This window comes from Empidonax traillii, unplaced genomic scaffold, assembly GCF_003031625.1.
Source record: "Empidonax traillii isolate 1590-97213 ecotype Southwest subspecies unplaced genomic scaffold, ASM303162v1 scaffold22:size5013007, whole genome shotgun sequence".
NCBI classification, from domain to species: Eukaryota; Metazoa; Chordata; class Aves; order Passeriformes; family Tyrannidae; genus Empidonax; species Empidonax traillii.
Genome location: NW_020955215.1, coordinates 2,244,653 through 2,265,546, shown reverse-complemented (window position 1 = coordinate 2,265,546; position 20,894 = coordinate 2,244,653). Strand labels below are relative to the sequence as shown.

The following is a 20,894-nucleotide window of genomic DNA, read 5'->3' as shown; positions in this document are numbered from 1 at the left end:
ACTAAAATTCTATTTGAAGTATAAATCAGGTAGTGCAGGACATGTGTTTTGGGATGATTTGCTCTCTGAGGATTTGGGTACACGATTTGTGTGTTTTGAGGCCCTGAACGTGTTGTTAATGCATTCTTCTCCTGATCAGTTATAATGTTTACAGAAGGCTGGTTTTTCCAGTTCTAAAATGGCTGAAATTCTCTTTTTGTGGATTTGAAAGAAGCAGTAAGGGAACTTTCCATGTGGTTTTTGTAACATTACATGTAAAAATGCACAAAGATGATAAGTACTTATAGTACTTCAGTATGGGACAAAAGCCTCTCAGATTTCATCCATAGTTAGAGAATTATAGCATTGTTTAAGGAGCTTAAATGATGATCAGAGATCACACAGCTTTTGTTAGGACTAGAAACTAATTAAAATAATTATCAGTCTCTCAGAGCTATGTAGTTAAAGGATTTAAAGTAATAGAATGCTGTTTCTTCTCAAACCTTGCAGTATCACTTCTTTCTCAGACATGGATATTGAATTTACTTTACATTATACAAGTTGTGTGACTCAAAATTTAGCTAAGGAAATGGCTCTCCCTTGGGATGTAGCATTGTTAAATTGTCCCCAAGAGCTTTTAGTACATTACTTTGTGGTTTGTTCCATGTTTCAACTTTAAAAAAAGTCCCTACAATTCCTAGTAAGGAAAGGCTCGGTTGGAGAAAGGAGTAAATACTAATTGTCACGGTTTGTACCACTTCATGTGAAAAAATCAGTCAGTTCTGTGATTCACACTTAACTGCAAGGGTGAAAATAGCTTCCAAACATGACCTAAAAAGTCCTAGAACATATAATCAGGAATTCTCTTAAAGAACTGTATTACTGAGCTGGAAAATATTAATGAAGTGATACTTTCACTACTCCATTGTTTTGACTCTTCTTATCTGAGAGGCAAAGTAAAGCCTCTAAATGTCCAGTGGTGTTTTCAAAGCCTGCTCAGAGAACCAAGGGCTCAGCACATTTGTCCTGGGGCTTGTTTTGTGCTGTGCCCACGACACTGTTTATGAGGTGTTTGGAGTGATTTATGAGTGTTGCTTTTAGAAATCAGATCCCCTGGTAGCCTGTATGTTTAGAGGACACTTACTGGTGTGCTGAAACGTAGATTATGAGCCCTCACCGCTGCTGGTATTTTCAGACTTACAAAGAAGAGCTTGATAAAGGATAGAGGAGTTATAAATGCTGGTGATCAGGGAAGCCACTGCATCCTAGGAGTCGCAATGGCAAACTTAATGGCTAGGAGTGTTTTATTTTGAAGTGAAAACAGTGATAAGGGAACTTGGCTGAATTCCAGTCCTACAGTAATAGGTGCAAGCGTTTAAATGGTTGAGAAATTACTTTAATTGTTGACATTGTTTTCAGTTTCTAAAGTGCGAATGTACAGTGACGTACAGCAACGATACGGAATTACAGGCAAAGTCAGGGGCAACCTGCAGAGGAACAACCGGCACTGCATTGCTCACTGCCACTTCCAGACATCCATCCACACGGCTGGCACAGCTGGACACCCACCCACTCACACATGGCCCCTGCCCACCCCCTGTTTATACATTCTTTCTATATACAGATGTGTTTGGCCGCTCAGTAATTGGATGTGCACTTCCCTGGGTTTGTGCAGCACTCTCCCTGCATTCTGTTCATGCTTCAGTAGTTTCTCTGGAAACTGAGTGGGAATGTGGTTAGTCCCTGCACTTGGCCACTCCTGTGACATAAATCTGCCTGTTCCTCCCTGGATTCCTCCTGTGCTATCCTGAGAAACCATGCACAGGTCCATTTCTTTGCCTGGGCCTGACGTCAGACAGGTCGGTGTCCAGAGGGAACAGACTGGTTGGGATCCGTTCATTCCAGTGCGGTGTTCGCTCCACAGGCAGCTTTGCAGCTCAGTGTGTCACAGGTGGCCTCGCAGTCCCTGTTGCTGGAGCCTTGGCTGCCGGCAGGGACGTGTCCGTTGCGCTCCGAGAAGAGGCTGAAGGTGAAGAACTGGCACGGCTCCTTCTGCCCGCTGCCATCCTGCAGAGGGCTCAGCAGGGAGCTGGAGTTTTTCCATTCCTGGAACGTGCACATCTCCAGGTGGGGGTGAGTGATTTTGCTCACGTACCCGGGGCTGGGAGATGCTGAGGATAATGTCCTCTGGCTGCCGCTCAGGAAACTCCCGCTGTCCTCCAGAGAGTCTTTCCTGTGGTGTTCAAAGGAGCACCGATTCCAGTTTCTGTAGCTGTAGGGCCACCACCCCAGCTGCTTTCGACGGTGGCACTGGCATTTGAGGATCTGTATAAAAGCCCTCTTGAACTCTTTGCTTGAGCAAGGGTAGATGATGGGATTCAAGCAGCTGTTGAAGTAGCCAAGCCAAAAAATCACCTTGAAGATCGTCTCAGGTGGCTTCAGAGCTGAAAATAGAGATCCTGTCCACAGGAAACAAGCAGAGACAATATCTGAGATAACTGGTTTGTCTGCTTCTAGGAAGGGCAAATGTTACATCAGGTCACTGTTAGAACCCGTGTATTAAAAATCTTTTATGCACATTCCTTTCATTTTTGGTCTTTTGCTACTAAAATGTTACCTCCGTTACTTTTAAAGCTAATAATGAAATGCTCTTCATCATCTGAAAGTCAAAGGAACACATAATTAATGTAGCATTAAAAAACTAAAACACAGTTTATGGGTACACACCTGCTGCACTAACATGTCCTGATCCCAGTGACAGATCAAACCTCCGCTGTCCAAGCTGTTGTACAAGGCACACATGGAATATTTCTGCAAAGGGCTTTCAAAGGTCATTTTTGAAGGAAAAGATCTAAATGTTTCCCAGGCTTTTTTAGGAGGAGTGTGTGTCCAGACATACCTTGTAACTTCTAATATATTCTCTGGCAGCTCCCAAACATCCCTCCATTTATCCAGATTATTATCGTAGTACAAACCTCTTGAAACCTGAAGTTACTTGTGGAACTTCCCATATTTCAGGCATTCATAAAAGTGGTGTAACCCAAAATAAGAGCTTGGTCTATGAGTGCTTCCTCTTCTGTTCACAACCAAATAATTTCCCTAATGAGGCTGCCCAAATGAAAAACTCCCACTGGGAAATCCATTTCCTGTACTTTTAGTGTTAAAAGCAGGCAATTGATCAGCTAAATTTAGCAAATGGGGTTGTAGAAAAGAATGTGTGACATTTTTAAAGCAAAACAGGCATTCAAGAGTTATCCAGCTGGGTAAACACCTTTGTGTCTGGCTCAAGTAATCAAGGAATGGGGATTCAGGGGACAATTCTTATGTCAAGAACTGGAGTATGATCTGAAGATTTTTTTCAAATGGAAGTCAACACCCCAGTCTGGATGTCACATCCTGACCTTTTCCACTGGAGTAGTTTCAGATTCGCTGGGCTGTGAAAGCAGCTGAGTCAGTTGTGGCTGTCAGATGCCTGAGTGGGGAGGGATGTGATTCTGGGCATATTTCCCATCTCACAGCAATGTGGAGGTCACGGCTTGGGCCTCAAAACTATGCAAAAGCACTTCCTATCCTCTTGGGTAAACAGCTCTTCCGTGCCACGGCACAGCGTGTCTGGATGGCAACGCTGGGCTTGGAGCCTCCCTGTTCCACAGGAATCCAGAGGGGAGTGTGTGCCATTCCTCATACACCCACTGCCCTCCCCAGGGTGCTCCCTGAGGTGGCTCAGGAGAGAAAATAAGATGCTGAGCTGGCATCAGCTCTCTGGAGAGACTCTTCCTCATCAGCAAGAGTCAGGAAAGGTGCCGTGAATCCAGAGTCATAGATTTTTTCCTGGCAATGTTTGGGAATGCTGCCAGCTAGAACTAGTTCTGCCCATTTCCTTGGAGCTAAGGAACATGCTGGCCCTTAGGGTTAAAATGGAGGGTTTAAAACACAAGATTTAGAGTAATTCTTCATGACTCCTGCACTTTACTGACTCTTACTCTTGGAGAGTAAATGGAGAAAAGGAAATATATCAGAAAATCAATCGACTTGATGAGTTTTGATTGATCAGTTTTTTGACCACACCCACCAGACTTGATAGAGCTGTTCAGTTTGGAAATACACTGAGCAATAGCAAATATCATAAAGAGAAATTAAGAAGTATTTTATTTAGTAGAAGCTAATTTCATTTAGGGTCTGACTGGTTTTTTATAATGAATATTTTATTACAGAGAAAGCAAGTGAAGCATCCTAATGAAATTAGGGAACATTGTGGGAAACAATTTGGCATATTAATTGTCTTCACATATTCTGCAGAATATCTGCCCAGAGCATTACTGAGATATTAAAATTCAGAGTCAACAGGAGTCAGTGGAAGTCCTTGAAAGGCTCATAAGGACTTCAGTGGAACTGGGAAGAGACCTATAATTACTCATAGAATCATCAGTTTTCTTCAGAATCACGTATTTTACACTTAGGTTAGATAATAGTTGGTCAGGAGTACTGTGAATTCCCTGGATTTAAGGGGAAAAAGTCGCAATGGATGAGTTTGGGGCTGTCAGATGCTTTCTGCATGTTACAGAAGGATCACATTTCAGCATCTTCTAAATCTGTTTTTTCTTAGATGAGAGCCAACCTAGGGGTAATGTGTGTTCTGTTTTCTGGAACAAACACAACATGTGGTTTTATTGCAATACAGTGGTCTGGAGCTGTTTGAGTGCTTTGCTGTGTGTCAGTGGATATTCCAGTGACAGTGACAAGAGAGCTCCACTGCAGGGCTTTGTTGTTTGAAGACGAAAGAAAAGCCACAAATTTTGAAACTTCTTGTCTCTACTGGTAAGAAGTAGAAAATGAGATGTTTCCGTACTTGAGACACTGAGTGGGAGTATTCTGGAGAGAAAACCACCTTCTTGTTTGAACACCACAAAATAGAAATAGTTTGGAATTGGTAATGAGCATTTGGAAGTTCAGTTACAGAGTCTGATCAAATTCAAATAGTTAAGGTAACCTTGGAAGGCAAACACATCCTCTTATTTCAGAGGAGATTTCATTCTGGGGCAGATTGGAGCCATTCTGACCAGAGTTAAATCCGAGCTTTTCAATGTTCTCCACAAGAAAAAATTCCGATGTATTAAAAATTGCTGTAATGAGGACAAGCATTGCAAAATACCAAGTGATAACAGATGAGTTCTGAAACATGAAAAACAGGAAGCTTCACCAATATCAAACCCTCAATCTGTCCTCCAGAACACAGCTTGTGCAAAAACGAGTATTGCTTTGCAAGAAACGTGTTTTATGATGGAACTCGGCCTTCCTATGGAATGTGACTTGATGAGGTTTGTGCTGTGACCAGCAAGAGCCATTCCCAGTGCTTGGCTGTGGTGGCTGCTGAGGGGCTGCCTGGGAACCTCCTCTTCTCCCCCGTGTTCCTGCTGCGATTCCTGCAGCAGCCGGGACTGCTGGAAGCTGCTCAGGGCTGAGTTACAGCCACTGTGTGCACAGCCAGTGAAATTCTCCCTCTAGAAGTAATAATCTGCCTCTGCCCAGAGTTATTATGAGTTCAGGGAGAGGATGTGGTCGTCCTTTATTTAAGCTTTTGCGGTCCCTTTCACCACATGCTTCGCCAAGTCAGCGTGCCAAGGTTTTAAAGCTAATTGGATTTCTAGAGCTCCTGATTCCTTCCCTTCCAGCATTCAGTGTTTGTTTACATTCCCCTGGACTTATTTAATATAGGAAAAAACCCCCACAGTTTACAAACAGTAGAGGGTGAAATAAAGAGTATGGTTATAAAATTACGAGCTGATCAAGCCGTGAGGGAGTGCAGGCCTTCTGGAGAAGAGGATTAGGATAACACTGAAAACAATTAGAAAACAGAGAAAATAGATCTTGAGAAATAGGAAACCATCCAAAATCAACAGGATAAAATTCAATAAAGAAGATGAAAGGAAAGATGGTTAAATTATAACTACTACAAATAAATAACAACGGGTAGTGGTTGGTTGTGGTTATTTGGCATGTTGGTGTCCCTGTGGGATGCCTTGGGCTGCACATCCCAGCAGTGCCTGGGCTTCCAGGTTGGAGACAATCCCAGGAATCCAGCAGTCACCAACACACTGCTCCTGTGTTTGTGGGTATCTTGTGTGTGTGTGTGTTTAGCACTTTGCTTTTGAGGAAGGAGAAATATCAAATGAGGAATAACTTCTGCGAGCAGGGACACCTTTCATTAGCTGAGGTTGGTCAGTGCTCCAAAGTGTCCTGCTTGTGAGGAATTTCTGTCCTAGAACTGGCTACCTACAGCAGTGTCCTCATATTGCAGATGAACAAATCACTTGTATGAGACCAGCATGAATTTCATTCACAATGGTTCACATTTGAGAGCTTTTTAAAAGCTCCAAAAATTAGAAACTGATCTAGAATGGCAAAAAAACCCCTAGGACTTTACCTCCTTTCAAGGACTACAGGGAGGGATTAAATCCTTTTACTAAAACCCAGACTTGCTACACCTTCTTATATTACAAGCAATTGTAAGGCAAAGCAGCAATATTTGCATTTCTACAGGGACAGTGCCCATGTATTTAACCCCAGAACTAACATGGGCACCACCCCTCAGTCCAGAATAGCTGTGCTGATTTAAACCATTGAGAGAGCTCACTTGTGCTTAAATTGTGTTGCCCTTACACCATTAGTGTAAAATCAAGATCAGTATTGATAAAAATCTTGTTTGGTGCCTAAAACTGACAGTAGTCATGGACAGAAACATAGCACTATTTTTATTATTCTGTCCAGAAGAATTACAGACTTCCTAACTAGACAGAACATGGGCCAGGCTTATTCTTGTTTTGCAAAAGATTAGCTGATTGAGGGAGTCTAGAAAAGCTAATCTAAGTCTGCTGACATTTCATTTATTACACTTACATATCTGTAATTACTGAACATGTTTTGGTGTTGTTGTCTCCTCTTCTGACTTATAACTGAGACATCTCCCTTGGCCATTGTTAGTAGATAACAGGTTCCAGCATGGAATTGAATAACACAGCTGCAAAGGTACTGTATGAACTTCCAGAGCAGTTTTTCTCTTTTGTCACTCAGACGCAGACGGTTATTGCTTTCTAGTTTCTAGGGATCACCCTGTCAAAATATCTCAAAATCTTGCAGTGATCTGTGGAGAAGCACTTTAGTAAAGATGTGAAAAAACTCCTCACTTTTTGCTCATGATGTCAGTATTTCACAGGCAGGTACCCTAAAGCCCCTGAGAGCCTGAGCTGTGGCCTCGATGCTTCAGGACCTGTGTAACTTCACTCAGTGCTTTCCTCATGACCACCCAGCTCGAGCCATGGCACAAGAGTTTGCAAACGCCTCTGGTGTAACGACCTCGTGTCCAGCTGCCTTGCTGAAAGGAATGTTTCCCCTGAAATTATCCCTTCTCTTCTGTCTCTGATTTCAATAGTTTTGAGATTCCCAGTCCTGAATTGTTTTTCCCTTGGAGCTCTCTGACCACCTGAGACAGGAGTTACTGCCATCCCTGAGGCTGAATAGTCAACCTGAGTTGTTTTCATTGTATTTTTGTGTGTGTATTGCTTTGTGTGTTTATTTTTTGCAAGACAGCACACTTTGAGATTTCTCTGTGTTCCCCTGACATGCAAATCAAAACTCTACAGAGGAAGGGCCCAGGAATTTGTGTGGTTTCACCTGCTTTGGTAACAACTTTATTTTAAAAAACAGAAGTCTGTAAATGACTGGTAACTGACACTCTTTTGTAAAGTAAAAGGATTAAACCAGGGCTTAAGGGAGTTTTTTTCAGGAGGAAAAGAATCATTTTAAAGTAACCTGGTCCTCCCCATGTGACAAAACACACTGTACCGGTCAGTAAATGCCCTTATGATGTTTAATTGTACCTTCCCTGCTGTCACCTGTGCCATTGAACTTTGCACAAAGATTCACCTGCCAGTGGGCAGAGGGGCAGATTGCCTCATATCCAGTGATTTATATGAATTCTGTGTAACTATTAACATGCAGAAAGCAGAACCCAGTAGCATTGACAGAGCTAATGCCTGCAAGTGTTTCCAATGGAAAATAAGGGATCTAATTTGGCATTCTTGAGACAGAGATGCAGAGGTTGGCCTCGTGTAACATAAATCTACGTTTTGTACTTCAATAACATTTCAAGAACAATTTTGTGGGGGCTGACCTGTAGCACGTAGATGTTTTTATGTTCTTTTTTACTATTTTATAAAAAGGTTTCAAAAGCTTAATACATAAAGATGGTCAATCCAATTGTGTCTTCATCCTGGGGCTCTTGGGACCTTATCCTGCTGCCAGTTAAGTTACAAGATTTTTGTTTCTGACTTCAGATTTTGCAGGAGCAGGAGGACTTAAGCTCTAAAATGGGAAGTCAATACTGCTCTGCTGATTTCCACTGGAGTTAAGCAGTACCTGGGGAAGTTAATGTGCTCTGGTCAAAGTGGTGGGGATGGGAAGTTTTCCCTTTGTGTGTGGAGGATGTGTCTGAGAGAAGATTGACAAGCCCACATCTCAACAGGAATGAGACTAAACCTTTACTTAATAGCCAGAGGGAAACATATGATCCTTCATTTTGGATTAATTATTTTAATAAAGGTATTGCCATAAAATTGGATACTCCATTGTTTAAAGGACAGTGTTTTAATGAGTGTTAGCTCATTTCTGCAGGGCTTTAGTCATTAAAAGAATCTATTTTACTCAGCATTTTTCAGCAATGCGTGTTTATTGTAGTCCTGATGCCGAATGAAGGGTTTGTATAAGGGGCATGAAAAGAAACATTTATTTTAAAAAAACAAGATATTTACTTTCCAAAGCTGAGTCACTGAATTTATGGCACAAGAAGTTCTCTCTAAGACACATATGTCTTTAGTTTTTTTTTTTTTTATTTTGTGTCACAAATAATTTTGAGTGGCAGGATAACTGTTTACAAAGCCACGGAGTGTTTATAAATGTGTGCAACAAGGATGTTCTGTAGCTCCACTGCTATCTGGAAAGAATATCCAGTAGCTACAGGAATAAAAACAAATTTATTACGTGACTCTCTTTGATACCAGTTTTGCTGCATCATCAGGTGCTTAACACTGAAGACAGAATTGTTCAGTGCTACAAACCCAGACTGGGGGTAATTCTTCGTGCTGGTGGTTTAATGGTGCTCAGTCCATCATGGTGTCAAGTGCTGTAATTCCTCCCTGCAGTGTGTACAGAGCTCTGCCAGATCTCTCCTTGCAAAACCTTTGGATTTTTGCTTGAAAAACACTCTGTAAGCATTAATATTATTTCTTTTCATTTGTCACAGAATATTTATTTAAGCAATGCGGCTGCTTTCAGCACCACATCTGTTCCCAGTGCATATCTGCCACCTGATGCAATAATCCTTTGTCTGGAATATCAAAATGGGCAGCTGTAGCATAAATTGAAATGCCAGAGTGGAAGAATAATAATTTTATTCTGCAAAGTATAATAATTTTATCTGCAAAGTAGTAGAAGAGCTGAGAACATTCTTAACATGAAGGAAACTCCACTGCATACAAACAGATTTGATAATACAAGGGTCTGGGGGGCTGCAGAAATAACAGTTAGCAGCTTGTCAAATGTTCTGTGGTTGGATCCCCAGAAATCCAGAGCTGCTCTGTGACACATTGGGACACCATCAGTACCTTTTGATTTCTACAGTTTTCTATCACAGAAATTGATTTTATACCCTTGGGTGCTTTCTGAAAGAGTATTTAATAGCATTTCATTTAACTGTGTGTCTCCAAGACACAAAGCAAAATGTTTCTGGTAAGCAGAGTGCAGCACACTTTAGCTCTTTAAGGATTCTTTCTGCACTGTTTTACCCTCTCCTGCAGATAAGGACAGCTGCATTATGCAAGTTAGGAAAAGGGCTTTTCCTCACCTGTTTTAGTGAGCAATGCTTTAGTCACGTCTAACATAATTAATTAACTCTGCACTGATACACAGAGATAAAAAATATTGGATGCTGGAGTGTGTCAGTTAATAAATAATAAAAAAAAAGAGATCAGTGACATGGAACAACACCCTCCCTATTTCTAGTCCGCAGAACAAAGGCAAAGTACCTCCTATTTCAATGCATTTTTATGCTGCATTGGGTACTATGGGTGCCTTTCCCCCCTTTTTTTTTAGACAGAGGATTTCTAGACAGGGGCTGGGAAAGCCAGCAGTCTGGATTGCAAGGCCAAGATGTTGATTTTTTTCACTCTTCTAACTGACACACACCCCTCAGCAATGTGGGTGCCAAGTGCTCCCAGCACTGACCTGGGGGTGTTGGGGTTACAGCACTCGGTGTGTGTTGAGTCAGAGCCCCCAGCAGTGGCTTTAACCCCCAGCCCACCCAGCCCTCCCAGCCTGGCACCCCACTGCACACAATGTGTGAGGGAGATTAAACTGTATTCTGTCAAGCAATAAATTCTCCCCTCGGGTGTCTTAAACAATGACTCACTAAACCTGCCAGGGAAGCCCAGGAGTTTTGGACTCTTCTCAGAGGGAAAATTGACTCTCTTTCAAGAAACTTGTTTGTGTCTCACATTGCTTCTGCCCTGTGACCATAACGTTTCTGGTGGACTGCTCTTCATCTGTGATAGGTGAGGAGTGTCGGGAGCTGTACTGGCTCCTGATAGCTACAGGCATGCTCTACTGAATTCACATTTGTTTTTTTTCCTTCAATAATTAAAAATCAAGGAGAAAATCTACTTTATCAGGGGGTCAAGACCTACTAGCTGCATATCCAGTACTACCACTGGTACCATATGGTGGAAATATGTTTCTATCCACAGGTAAGTATTTTTGCAGTAGTTGGAAACTTGCTCTGTGTTATAAATTTCCTTTAAGAGCCAGCACAAGGACTCAAACATCAGTAGCCAAACTTTGCTCATAGTTTTCCTTCTGTTCAGAATTTTTCACATCCTTAATGTTACCTTTATGCAGATCTTGAATTGTAAAAGTTTTAAAGTCTATAATACAATAAGCTAGAGATTACAAAGGTACCCTGCAGTAGCTGAATTAGTTGTCCTGCAGTAAAGATTCTAGTCTAAATGACATTACACATCCACTGAAATTATAATTTTGTAACACTTCACCAGGAACAGGTTGCTGAACTCAATTTAGTTTTCTAAAAGAGTTGCTAAAAATATTCGCTTACCACTCAATCAGAAATGTTTTGGTAGGGTAACTAAGTGAATACAAATATAGAACATTAATAAAGGCTTTTTCTCCCTTTTCCCAACTCTTTCCATATTTAGGCTGTCAACTGTCTCTGTCTCAGAGAAATGAATTTTGGACAGATATTTCTGAGAGCTTAGTAATTCAATGTCTTGAGATTCTTCACTTCAGGGGCAGTGCTAGCATTAAAAACAGTGCAAGCAAATGTCACAAGGATTTGGAAACACAGAGCCATGTGCTAAGGCCACATCAAATACTTAAATAATATTTTAAAGCTGAAAGTGCATAAAGTAGCTGCCAAAAGCTCACATGGCAATGGCCCGAAGTGAGACCTCAACTGAGACCTACAGAAACCAGGGAGAACCTTCCTGTGGGGATCTGTGGGGATCTTCATGTCTTTGCTTTTGGCACTTGATCAGAAACATTTGAACTGAGAACTAGAACTTTTCCAGCTTCCCAAAGCTCAGGAGAGCTTTTCACCTCATCATTAGAAGACATTAATTTTCATTTACGGCTCCTAATAACGCCAGAAGTCCCAGACACAGAGCAGTGAACTGAACCAAGAATATTTCAGTGCTGAAACTCTCTCTGTTCTTATGCAGGATTTTTGGCAAAGCATTCTATGATAATGTTTCTGAAACATAATTCAAATCAAATGAAAAAAGGGGGATTTAACATACAAACCCTGTCAGTATTGTACCCTGATTTGACATCTGCCCATCACTGAGGACTCCAGGTGAGCAGCTTTCTGCACACTTCACAAAGCTTCAGCAGGACTCTGCAAAAGGCGACACCAGGAGTTCCCCTCCCTTCCTTTCATTTGTTCACTGCAGTTCTCACAACACTATCTACTTCTCATTCAACTGATTTTTTCTCTGTGATATTTCTGTAATACCCAACTAACCCACTTTCTTCCCCCTCCCCTCACAACCCCCTGATTACCAACTTACCTAGTGGCAGAACAATGAAGAAGGGTAGCCAGCACAGGATAAACATGCCAACCACAATTCCCAACGTCTTGGCTGCCTTCTTTTCTCTAGAGAATTTTAAAAGTTTGAAAGCTAAGGAGTTCCTGGGATTGTGACCCTTGGATTTGGTGTTGTTTAGGGTGTCCTCGTGAACATTCTTGTAATGAATCCGTAAAGTCAGCTCTTTGGAGTTGGACATTTCCTTCATCACCCCAGCTTCCAGGTTTTTAGTAGTCCTTTTGGCCACTATGTAGACCCGACAGTACATCACGAGGATGACGATTAAAGGAATATAAAATGACCCCAAGGAAGAAAACAAAGCATAGAAGGGTTCCTCGGTGATGCGGCACTCCTTGTCGTCCTTGGGAGCTGGTTCTTTCCAGCCCAGGAGAGGCCCAATGGAAATCACCATGGAAAGGACCCAGACACCCAGGAGAGCTAAAATTGCCCTTCTTCTTGTTACCAGTGTTGGGTACTGCAGAGAATAACGTACCCCGATGTATCTATCAATAGAAATTGCACACAGACTTAAAATGGAGGCTGTGCAGCACAGCACATCAACTGCTGCCCAGATATCACAAAATATCCTCCCCAAAACCCAGTAGCCAAGGACTTCCAGTGTAGCAGAGAACGGAAGGACTGTAAAACTCAGCAGCAAATCTGCTATTGCGAGGTTAATGATGAAATAGTTGGTAGGGATTCTTAAATGTCTATTGCAAGCAACAGAGAGAATTACCAAGATGTTACCTATGATAGCAAAGAGGATAAAGGCACCGAGGATCAGCCCCACAATTATCGCCCTGCTGGTAGCCAAGGCAGGTGAATCCAGGTTAGCTGCTGTCTCATTGGAGTTGTTGGCAGAAAAATTGCCATTATTTATCGCAGACACTTTCAAATATCCAGGTATGGATGTATTGGATTTATCGCCAAGGTAGGTATTCATCTTAAAAATCATCCTCCATAGCAAGTTATGGTTGGGTCCCTCACACAACACGCCGATGGTTTGAATCAGTTCAAAGTCATCTCTCGACCCAAGAAGTTGCTGCAGAGCCTTGGCCAGTGTGAGGTGGAGAACTCATCTCCCCTGAGAGCTGTCAGCTCTGAGCACGTAAAACTTGCCCAGCGTGGAGTCCTCGGAAGCCTGTCAGGAACAGCAGGCTGTTCAAACTTGCCTAATTTCTCACACGGACTCGCTGAAACACAAATGAGCAGGCAGAAAGCTTGGCTGGAGCTGGGAAGCAGCACTTTCGATCACGGCGCCCCTGGAAGACAAGAGAGGTTTCGAGTTTTCCCTGGAGCGTGTGTGGCTGCGTTGGAGGGGTGTCCCTGTGAGGCTCCAGGAGGGCTTGTCAGCATTTCCAGCTCTGCCTGAGCTGGATCCGAAGTCTCGGTGCCTGTGCAGTGACATCACTGCGGCGGGGCCGGCAGCGCTAGAGGGCAATGCAGGCCAACACACAGCTCCCACCAGCCACAGCTACACAAACGGAATGGATCAGCCTTAATTAAAGCATTTGCCACACAAATCTGGAGTGGAAACCTTTAAAAAAACACTTTCACCGTCTGAGGGAAAATAAACTTGGCGGGCTGTGGTGAAAGCAGCAATTTCAGTACTAAATGATCTGCTGCCCCTTTGCCCACTAAGGAAATGTATTTGAGTTTATTTTGTAATTGAAGTGAATCACGTGTCATTTTAGAGAACTAATCATCGTTTGAGAGAACTAATCATCTTCTAAGGACAAATAGGTTGGTTCCAAAAATCTCTGGCTTGTTTGTAAATTCAGTACTTCATGATTGCATAAAGTTTGTTTCTAAATGTAAAAATTGTGTTAATAATAAAAAAAAAAGTAACAGATTAGCAAAACCTTTATGTTTGTTCTTTACTCCTGTGTAACAGGATGAATGTGGCTTCATCTCCTCTTTTGTCCCTCTATAACTCTCCTAAGCATGGATGCATTATGAATCCCAGAGTTGAACAGAGCTGAGCACCCCAACCCACAGCCCAAGGGAAGGCAGAGATCAGTATTTATTACCTTTTCCAGGTACTCTTTATACTTAACCATCTTTCTATGTCTTTAGGAAGAGCTGTGAGGTCACTGAGACTGTTGTTAACTCACTGTAACTCTGGGAAGAGTTATCCTCTTACAGTAGCCTACAAAACAAACAAACAAACAAAAGAATCAACATATTTATTTTTGAGATAATAACCTTTAATGTTGAAAGCAGCGGTTTCTTGATTTCTTAATTTTGTGTTACCTGGTGGGGGACATCTCAAGTTCTTTAAAGTTCAGAGCCATTAATAACAAAAAATGAAGGATTTGCTGAACAGGTAACTGCCAAAAAACTGTTCTCAACTTTCTGTCATCAGATTGTGTCCTGCAGCTGTTGCCTGCAGTGCTCTGGGTTACTCTATATTGATTTGCCTGTTACATGATGTACTGAGTTTAAAGTAAAATGCTCATTTTTAATAAGGCAGCTATGGCTGAAAGTTGCAGCTGACTCCTGGTTTTAAGGACAAATAAAGTAAACACAAGCTCCGGTTGGATTTTGCTCGAGGAGATGTTTGTGCAGCCCTCCCCACACGGGACTGTGGCACAGCACTGTCGTTCAGCAACTTTACTTGGAAACATTTACAAGAATGACACCATAACATGTCACGGAGTCACTGAAGGGAAGAGGAACAAACACCCAGTTTATGAGCTTAACCTCAGCTTTTCTGCCTCTGCTCTCTCCAAGGAAGAGTTTTCACTGCTAATAAAAGCAGTTATCAGCCTGTGACTTTGAGCGTTTATCCTTCACACTTACCATTCCTGCTGGACTCCATGGAACCACTCAGTTCTGTTTGTGTTTTCTGACTTTGTTTCTCTGCCTTATCTGTTTTAGCAGTGAATTCCTCAGGCTGGGGGTTCTGTCCTGCTGTAAAGGTGCTGACCCAGCTGTTGGGTGTGATAAAACTGTGCCTGGCCAAGGCAATGACTTGGGACTTCTCTCAGTGGAATTGTGGCATCCCAGAGGGTTGCTGCATCTTCCCCTCTTGGTGTTTGAGCTACACTGATTAAAGCTCATTTGATTAGACCGTTAGGTCCAGACAGAATGATGTTTCAGTCTTTGGCACGTAAGAAAATACGATCACTTTCAAAATGTGGAGAGCTTGGATAAGACAAGGTCAGTGAGGGTGTAAACTACTCTGCCTTATTTTGCAGCTGGCATCATGTGAGACATGCCCAGCTTGCAAAGAGTAACAGAATGGCCTGGAAATCCTCCCTGGCTTTGGCCACACTACAAGAAGGCTTTGTAGGGCCAAGGAACCAGATCTTTCAATAGCCTTTCAACAGCCATTTCCAGGAGTCAGCTGGTTCCAGCTCTCTGGCAAGGTCTGGGACACTGTGCCAACAGCAGTGACAGGAAAGAGCAGAAAGGAAGGGAACAGGGATTCTGGCTGCTAGTGGTTGGACTAAAACATATTTCTTTGCTCAGTACTGGGACCAGTCTGTATCCCTTACTAGTGTTACTTTCTGTGCCCATTTGGATGAAACCATAGACAGAAAAATCCTATTCTAGGGGTCAAAGGAAGACAAAGCTACTGCTCATCTCTCACAGCCCTACTGAGAAGTCTGATGTGCTTTCACATCCCTGTTTACCAGTCTGTGTAATGACATACTGGTTGAATAGTCATGAGACTCAGCTGAATAACGTTCACAAATTGCTTTGAGATCTTCAGCAGCAGGTGTCATAATAAAGCCAAGCGTATTGAAACCTGGCCATGAACAGAAAGTATTTACCTGCCTTGGGATGAGTGATTGAATAGGTACTGTGAGAAATAGGCTCCTCTTTTGCTGAGTTCAAGGCAGCATTTCAAGGCAGTGCAATTGAAAACACCTGCTTGAAGCAGTGTGGGTTGTATTCATTGCAGAGCTGCTTTCCCTCAGATGAATCGTAGTTTTCATTGAGAAAGTGAATTTAATAGCCTGAAGATTCTACTCAATAATATTTCAATAATGAGGTATAGAAAGGCAGGATGGTTCAATGTGCATCTGCAGAGAGCCTGCTGAACAGCAAAAGACTGAATATGGAACATGCAACAGAGGAAAGGTGGAGAAACCTTCATGTGTTCTCGGTTCAAATTTTCAAATGTGTGGAACTTTAAAAATGTATTTTGTGAAAGCAGATAAATGCAAAAGTAGTCCTTTTGCGTGGCTCAGTTTTGTAAAGATCTGTGCTCCTCTTCTACATTTTCAAAGGGGTGTTAAAAATATGTGCTGGCATTTTGATTTGATTTCTGACACACAGCAGAGAAACTTTCTGAGCACATTTGCAACACTGCTCTTAATTGGGCATGGAAGTGTGAGCTTGATATAGGATTTAAATGAGTAAATCTACATATAGTTTTATACAATTCCTCTTAATTATTTGTCTCACTTATCTGCTACTGTATCTGATAACTAAAGCATTACCAAGTAGAATGAGGAGAGGGGCTTGAGGAGGGCTTTTTTGTATGGCTGTGGGTGGGTATGTAGACTCCGGTGACAAGTAAGTTTATCTGCAGCTCAGAGGAAATGAGAGATTTTGTGGCACTAGATCATCTTCTTCATAATAAGGCTTCTCTGTAGATGGGGCCGTTAAAAACATACTGATAAAAAGATAAAACTCTTCTCTGCTTTTTTAGGAGCTCCAGCGTTAGTTACAGAGCTGCCCTTTTTTGTTTGTTTTATTAATTACAGATGGTGCAAGAAATTGCTGCTGTACCATTGTACTGTTGGTACAAGTGTTCTTTCTGAAGTTGTTCTTTCCCAAAGCTCCACTGGACAACACTAAAAATCACAGACAGTGTGATCCAGAAAATGTATTCCTTTGATTTCCATTCCTGCTGTTGAGCAGACCTTTGTTCTTCAGGGAAGACCTTTTTGGCTTAGCCAGAGCTGTAGAAACTTTCCACAGACACTGGAAATACACGGATTATAGTTTCTTTACACTTCATGATTAAGTAGAAACACGTTTTCTTTGAACAAGCCCTGAACCTCAGGAAAGGGAAATTCCATGATGAGAGGAGAAAAATGCATTTAAAATGCTAATTTTCAGTTGTCCAATAATGATATTTAAAGCCTTGTGGGTTTATTTTCAGAGTAGGAAAAATATCTTGTGTTTATATTAACAGCTCAGGTTATTAGCTTGAACTTGCCAAAACAAGATTATCAACACTTTCAATTTTGAATAGTCTTTTTTTTCTGTGGTGATTCAGTGCTTGTTGTTTCTATGTAAATAGAATTTACATAGAGAAGAGCATTTTCTAGTAAAAAGCAGTTAATTAAATAAAATACTATTGGTTTTGTGTTGCCACTGGCTCTTAAATCCTTTTTCACATTTAGGTTTTGTGGGCCCATTGCCCACACTAAACCATGTTTTTTCTCACACTCCTTTATCTGTGCATTTCTGCTAAAGCTGTGCTTGAAACCCCCAAAATGACCAGTTACTGATACAGGCCCTGTGTCAGAAACAGAATTCATGAGGATGATGCCAGCTCACTGTCTGGGACAGAGGAGAATGGACTATGTATTTAGGTGGGGTCGAAAAATCAGTATTTAGAAGTCTGAAAAAAGTCTGCCCCTGCCTTAAGGAAACATCAGAGCCCCCCTCAGCACGAGGAAGGAGAGCAGATCTCTGTGTGGAGTTTTCAGCTTGGGAAGTGTTGGTTGTCCTGGCTGGGCTCTGTCCCATCTGCAGGGATAACCTGGGCTGGAGCTGTCCAAGGGGAGTGGAACACCCTTGTAATGCTGTGCTGAACTGCACTGAATAAAGAAGATTTCTTCCTGATCACACATGGAGATGAGTCCTAAGTCAGACTGAACTCTTTGTGCAATCTTTCAGAATTCAAATCCAAATAGGGGACTTCTAAGGGAACCAGATGAGGTAAAACAGTTGAATTGTGGGTGGTGAGGCAGGAGGAGGATACCAGGCTCTCCTGAAAGGATCCTTTCCTTCCCCATGCATTTAAACTATCTCATGACCTGACTCTTTTAGAATAGATTTACAAAGGAATGAACTTGAGGTTTTAATCTGCATATTATAGTCTGTTCTAGATCACAGAAATTCAAATTAATACAGATTGCACCGTTGTTTTTTAAAAAGGCACACGGCTGGGTATATTTATTTACATTAAATAAGTTCATCTTGATTGAAAATATTTATTGGGACGTTAAAAGGACAGTAATTAACTGCTGAAAAAAAGAAAAACATTTTAAACAACGCATAACTCATGTTACTCACCATCATAAAATAACATTGTGCCGAGGGCTGTGCAAGATTAGGAGTGGATTAGAGGTTTATGTGGCTAATGAAGCAATCACTGATAAACTGGCTGAGGTGACCGCAGTGTTATAAATCTCCGCACCTCAAGAAATAAACTTGAAGGTAAATTCAGGCTGGATAGAAGCTACTCATACTGGCAGATGATGTCATAAGTAATTAGTCTCATTTTTGTGCCACCTTCTGGGTCATTCCTTCACTCTAAGAATGAGGGACTGAGCCTACAGCAATGTTTTTAACAGAACAGAATTGTGGCTGGGAAAGGGATTTTTCAAAGATATCTGGGCTGGCTCAGAGCTGTAGTTGCACTTATTGGGAATTTTGCTGTCTTGATATTTTTGACTTTCATCTTAAGGCACCAAATACCTTACTGACCCTTAGAAACTTCTGCAAACTCCCCTCTGATATGTCCACCAGAACCAGGATTATTTCTGTACCTAATGACAGCCCTTCCTTTATTTGAAATATCCAGATGGTTTATTCTGCCTCCAGCAGTCACAGCAATTTGGGTCTCAAAGTAGTGGGACATTTCAATTGAAACTTTAATTTTCCAGGTTGGATATTTTTGTGGAAGACCAGTATTTTCTCTAAAAAAACAAACATAAACTTATTTTTCTCCTCTCTCTATGCAACTAAGTTCTGATCACAGTGTGCACAGCACCTAATTTCATCTTTATGACATTCAGAATTTGCAATTGCAGCATAAATATCTTATTGCCAGTAAAAGGATGGGGACTCACTGCTGATAAACACTGATGGGCATCTTGCTGGGGTGATATACAAACCCATTCTGATGTTTTTGCCTTGATGAAAATGCCTGGGAGAGGCAATGCCTAAGTTTTATAGATATATTAATACAGGTCTTAAAATATTTGCCTTTCTTTGAAAGAGATTGATGTCAATCTTTCATCTAGTTTGATTTGTTCCTTTTCATAAATCTGTATGTAAACATATTTCAGGATATATTTCAGGATATCTTTATTGGAATCAAGCAATTTTCTAATCTTGAAGTCTTTTTGATATCTAGTTTTGATTAAAATATAGATATCTCTGAGAAAAGGAAGCAAGTGTGGACTCCCTGCTTCATAGCTTCCCTGCTCCTAGAGAAGCTGTAAACTTGTATTTCTCCTCCATATCTCAGTCATTATCCAGTCATTCCTTTGCTAAATTGCAGTAAAAATAGGAAGAATGTTAAAGGGCAGAATTCCTTGGAGAAGGTTTGCAATTGGATAGGAAGCTGCTTTTGGTGCATGGTCGAAAATATGAAGATGATAACAAAGCAGAGGATGAAGAGGAGCTCTTTGCTGTATAAGAAGGGAATGAAAGAAAAAGAACTTTTTGAAAAAACACAGCAAAAAAATCCAAACCAATGACTTCTGCCATATCTCCAAATGTGACCATTCTAATGGTCTGTTAATCGAAACAGGAGGGAAAAAATTTTGCACAATCCTAAAGTCTGGAACTTGATGGGGGGAACTGTCCCTTCTGTGTCTTTTCTTCTAAGGACAGTTGGAGCCTCCTGTTTAAGGAGGGAACCAAGATATTCCTTCTTCCACAGGACTTTATTAGGACTCAGCTTGTGAGCCAGATATTTAAGAGTTACTGACCCTTTTCCTGCATATAAACATCTCATAATACTTCAAATTATGCACTAGTGCTTTCACACTACTCAGAATAAATTAAAGAGGTTCATGATACTCTGTATTTTAGAGATGAGCGTAAGAGGAGAAATGCATTTTTTAAAAATTATTTTTAATTAAAAATTGAAATTAATTTTTCAGTATTACTCAGTGCATCAGCCAGAACACAATCTTACAGGTGGAATTGTGAGAACATCAAAGAAAAGAATTGGAGTTTCATTTGTATTTTCTGTTAAAATGAACACTGAATTCTTCTTTGAATTAATGTTAAATATTCATGAATCTGTTATTTTTTCCATATCTTGTTCTTGTGAGATGCTGTAAAAATCTATAACCTGTCTTTATTTCTCCAGGGAAAAATTAGGTGAAAGGAAACATCTGTTTCTGTCTTTTTCCTGTCAAGATTTGGAATAATTATATCAACTATTAAAGGAACTGGGAAAGACCTAATTCTATTTAATTCTAATTATGTGCATTAGGTACGAAAGTGAACTGTGTTGTGTATTGCCTGATAGCTGATGGCAGTGCGGGAGAACAATGAGAACAGCTTTATTTTATGGACCTAAAATGATCTCTGCTGCTTTCCATGTTCCTGTGGTTTAACAGAGGGACATGTGAGATGTGTCTGCTGCTTTTCCATGTGTCCTATGGCAGTGCAAAGCAGGTGGTTGTGGAATCACTGCATAAAAGAGTTCAAGCCAGGGAAATCACTTGATCCCTGCATATTGCAAAAGACAGAGAGCAGAAAACCTGCAAACCACCTCTGCAGGTCCCACTTGGATTATTTCACTACCCTGACAGGTGCCTAAGCAGTCTGAATGTTCAT

At 41.3% G+C, this 20,894-nt stretch overlaps 1 protein-coding gene across 1 annotated transcript; it reads right to left on the bottom strand.

Annotated features, from left to right (window-relative positions):
• Nucleotides 1–1,257: 1,257 nt before the first annotated feature.
• On the bottom strand, nucleotides 1,258–13,549 carry ADRA1B (adrenoceptor alpha 1B). The gene is made up of 2 exons (XM_027901867.1): nucleotides 12,111–13,549; nucleotides 1,258–2,438 (listed from the first exon to the last, which is right to left on the bottom strand). Exons 1-2 carry the CDS (start codon nucleotides 13,081–13,083, stop codon nucleotides 1,876–1,878), a joined length of 1,536 nt encoding a protein of 511 aa, XP_027757668.1. The 5' UTR covers nucleotides 13,084–13,549; the 3' UTR covers nucleotides 1,258–1,875.
• Between the last annotated feature and the right edge of the window lie 7,345 nt (nucleotides 13,550–20,894).

Bases quoted from the DNA above. Each gene is read 5' to 3' on its own strand.
- ADRA1B (XM_027901867.1), bottom strand. From the start codon at position 13,083: ATGATTTTTAAGATGAATACCTACCTTGGCGATAAATCCAATACATCC. The intron at 2,439-12,110 runs GTAAGTTGGTAA...TCCTGTGGACAG, and splicing joins CTTCATTGTTCTGCCACTAG to GATCTCTATTTTCAGCTCTG.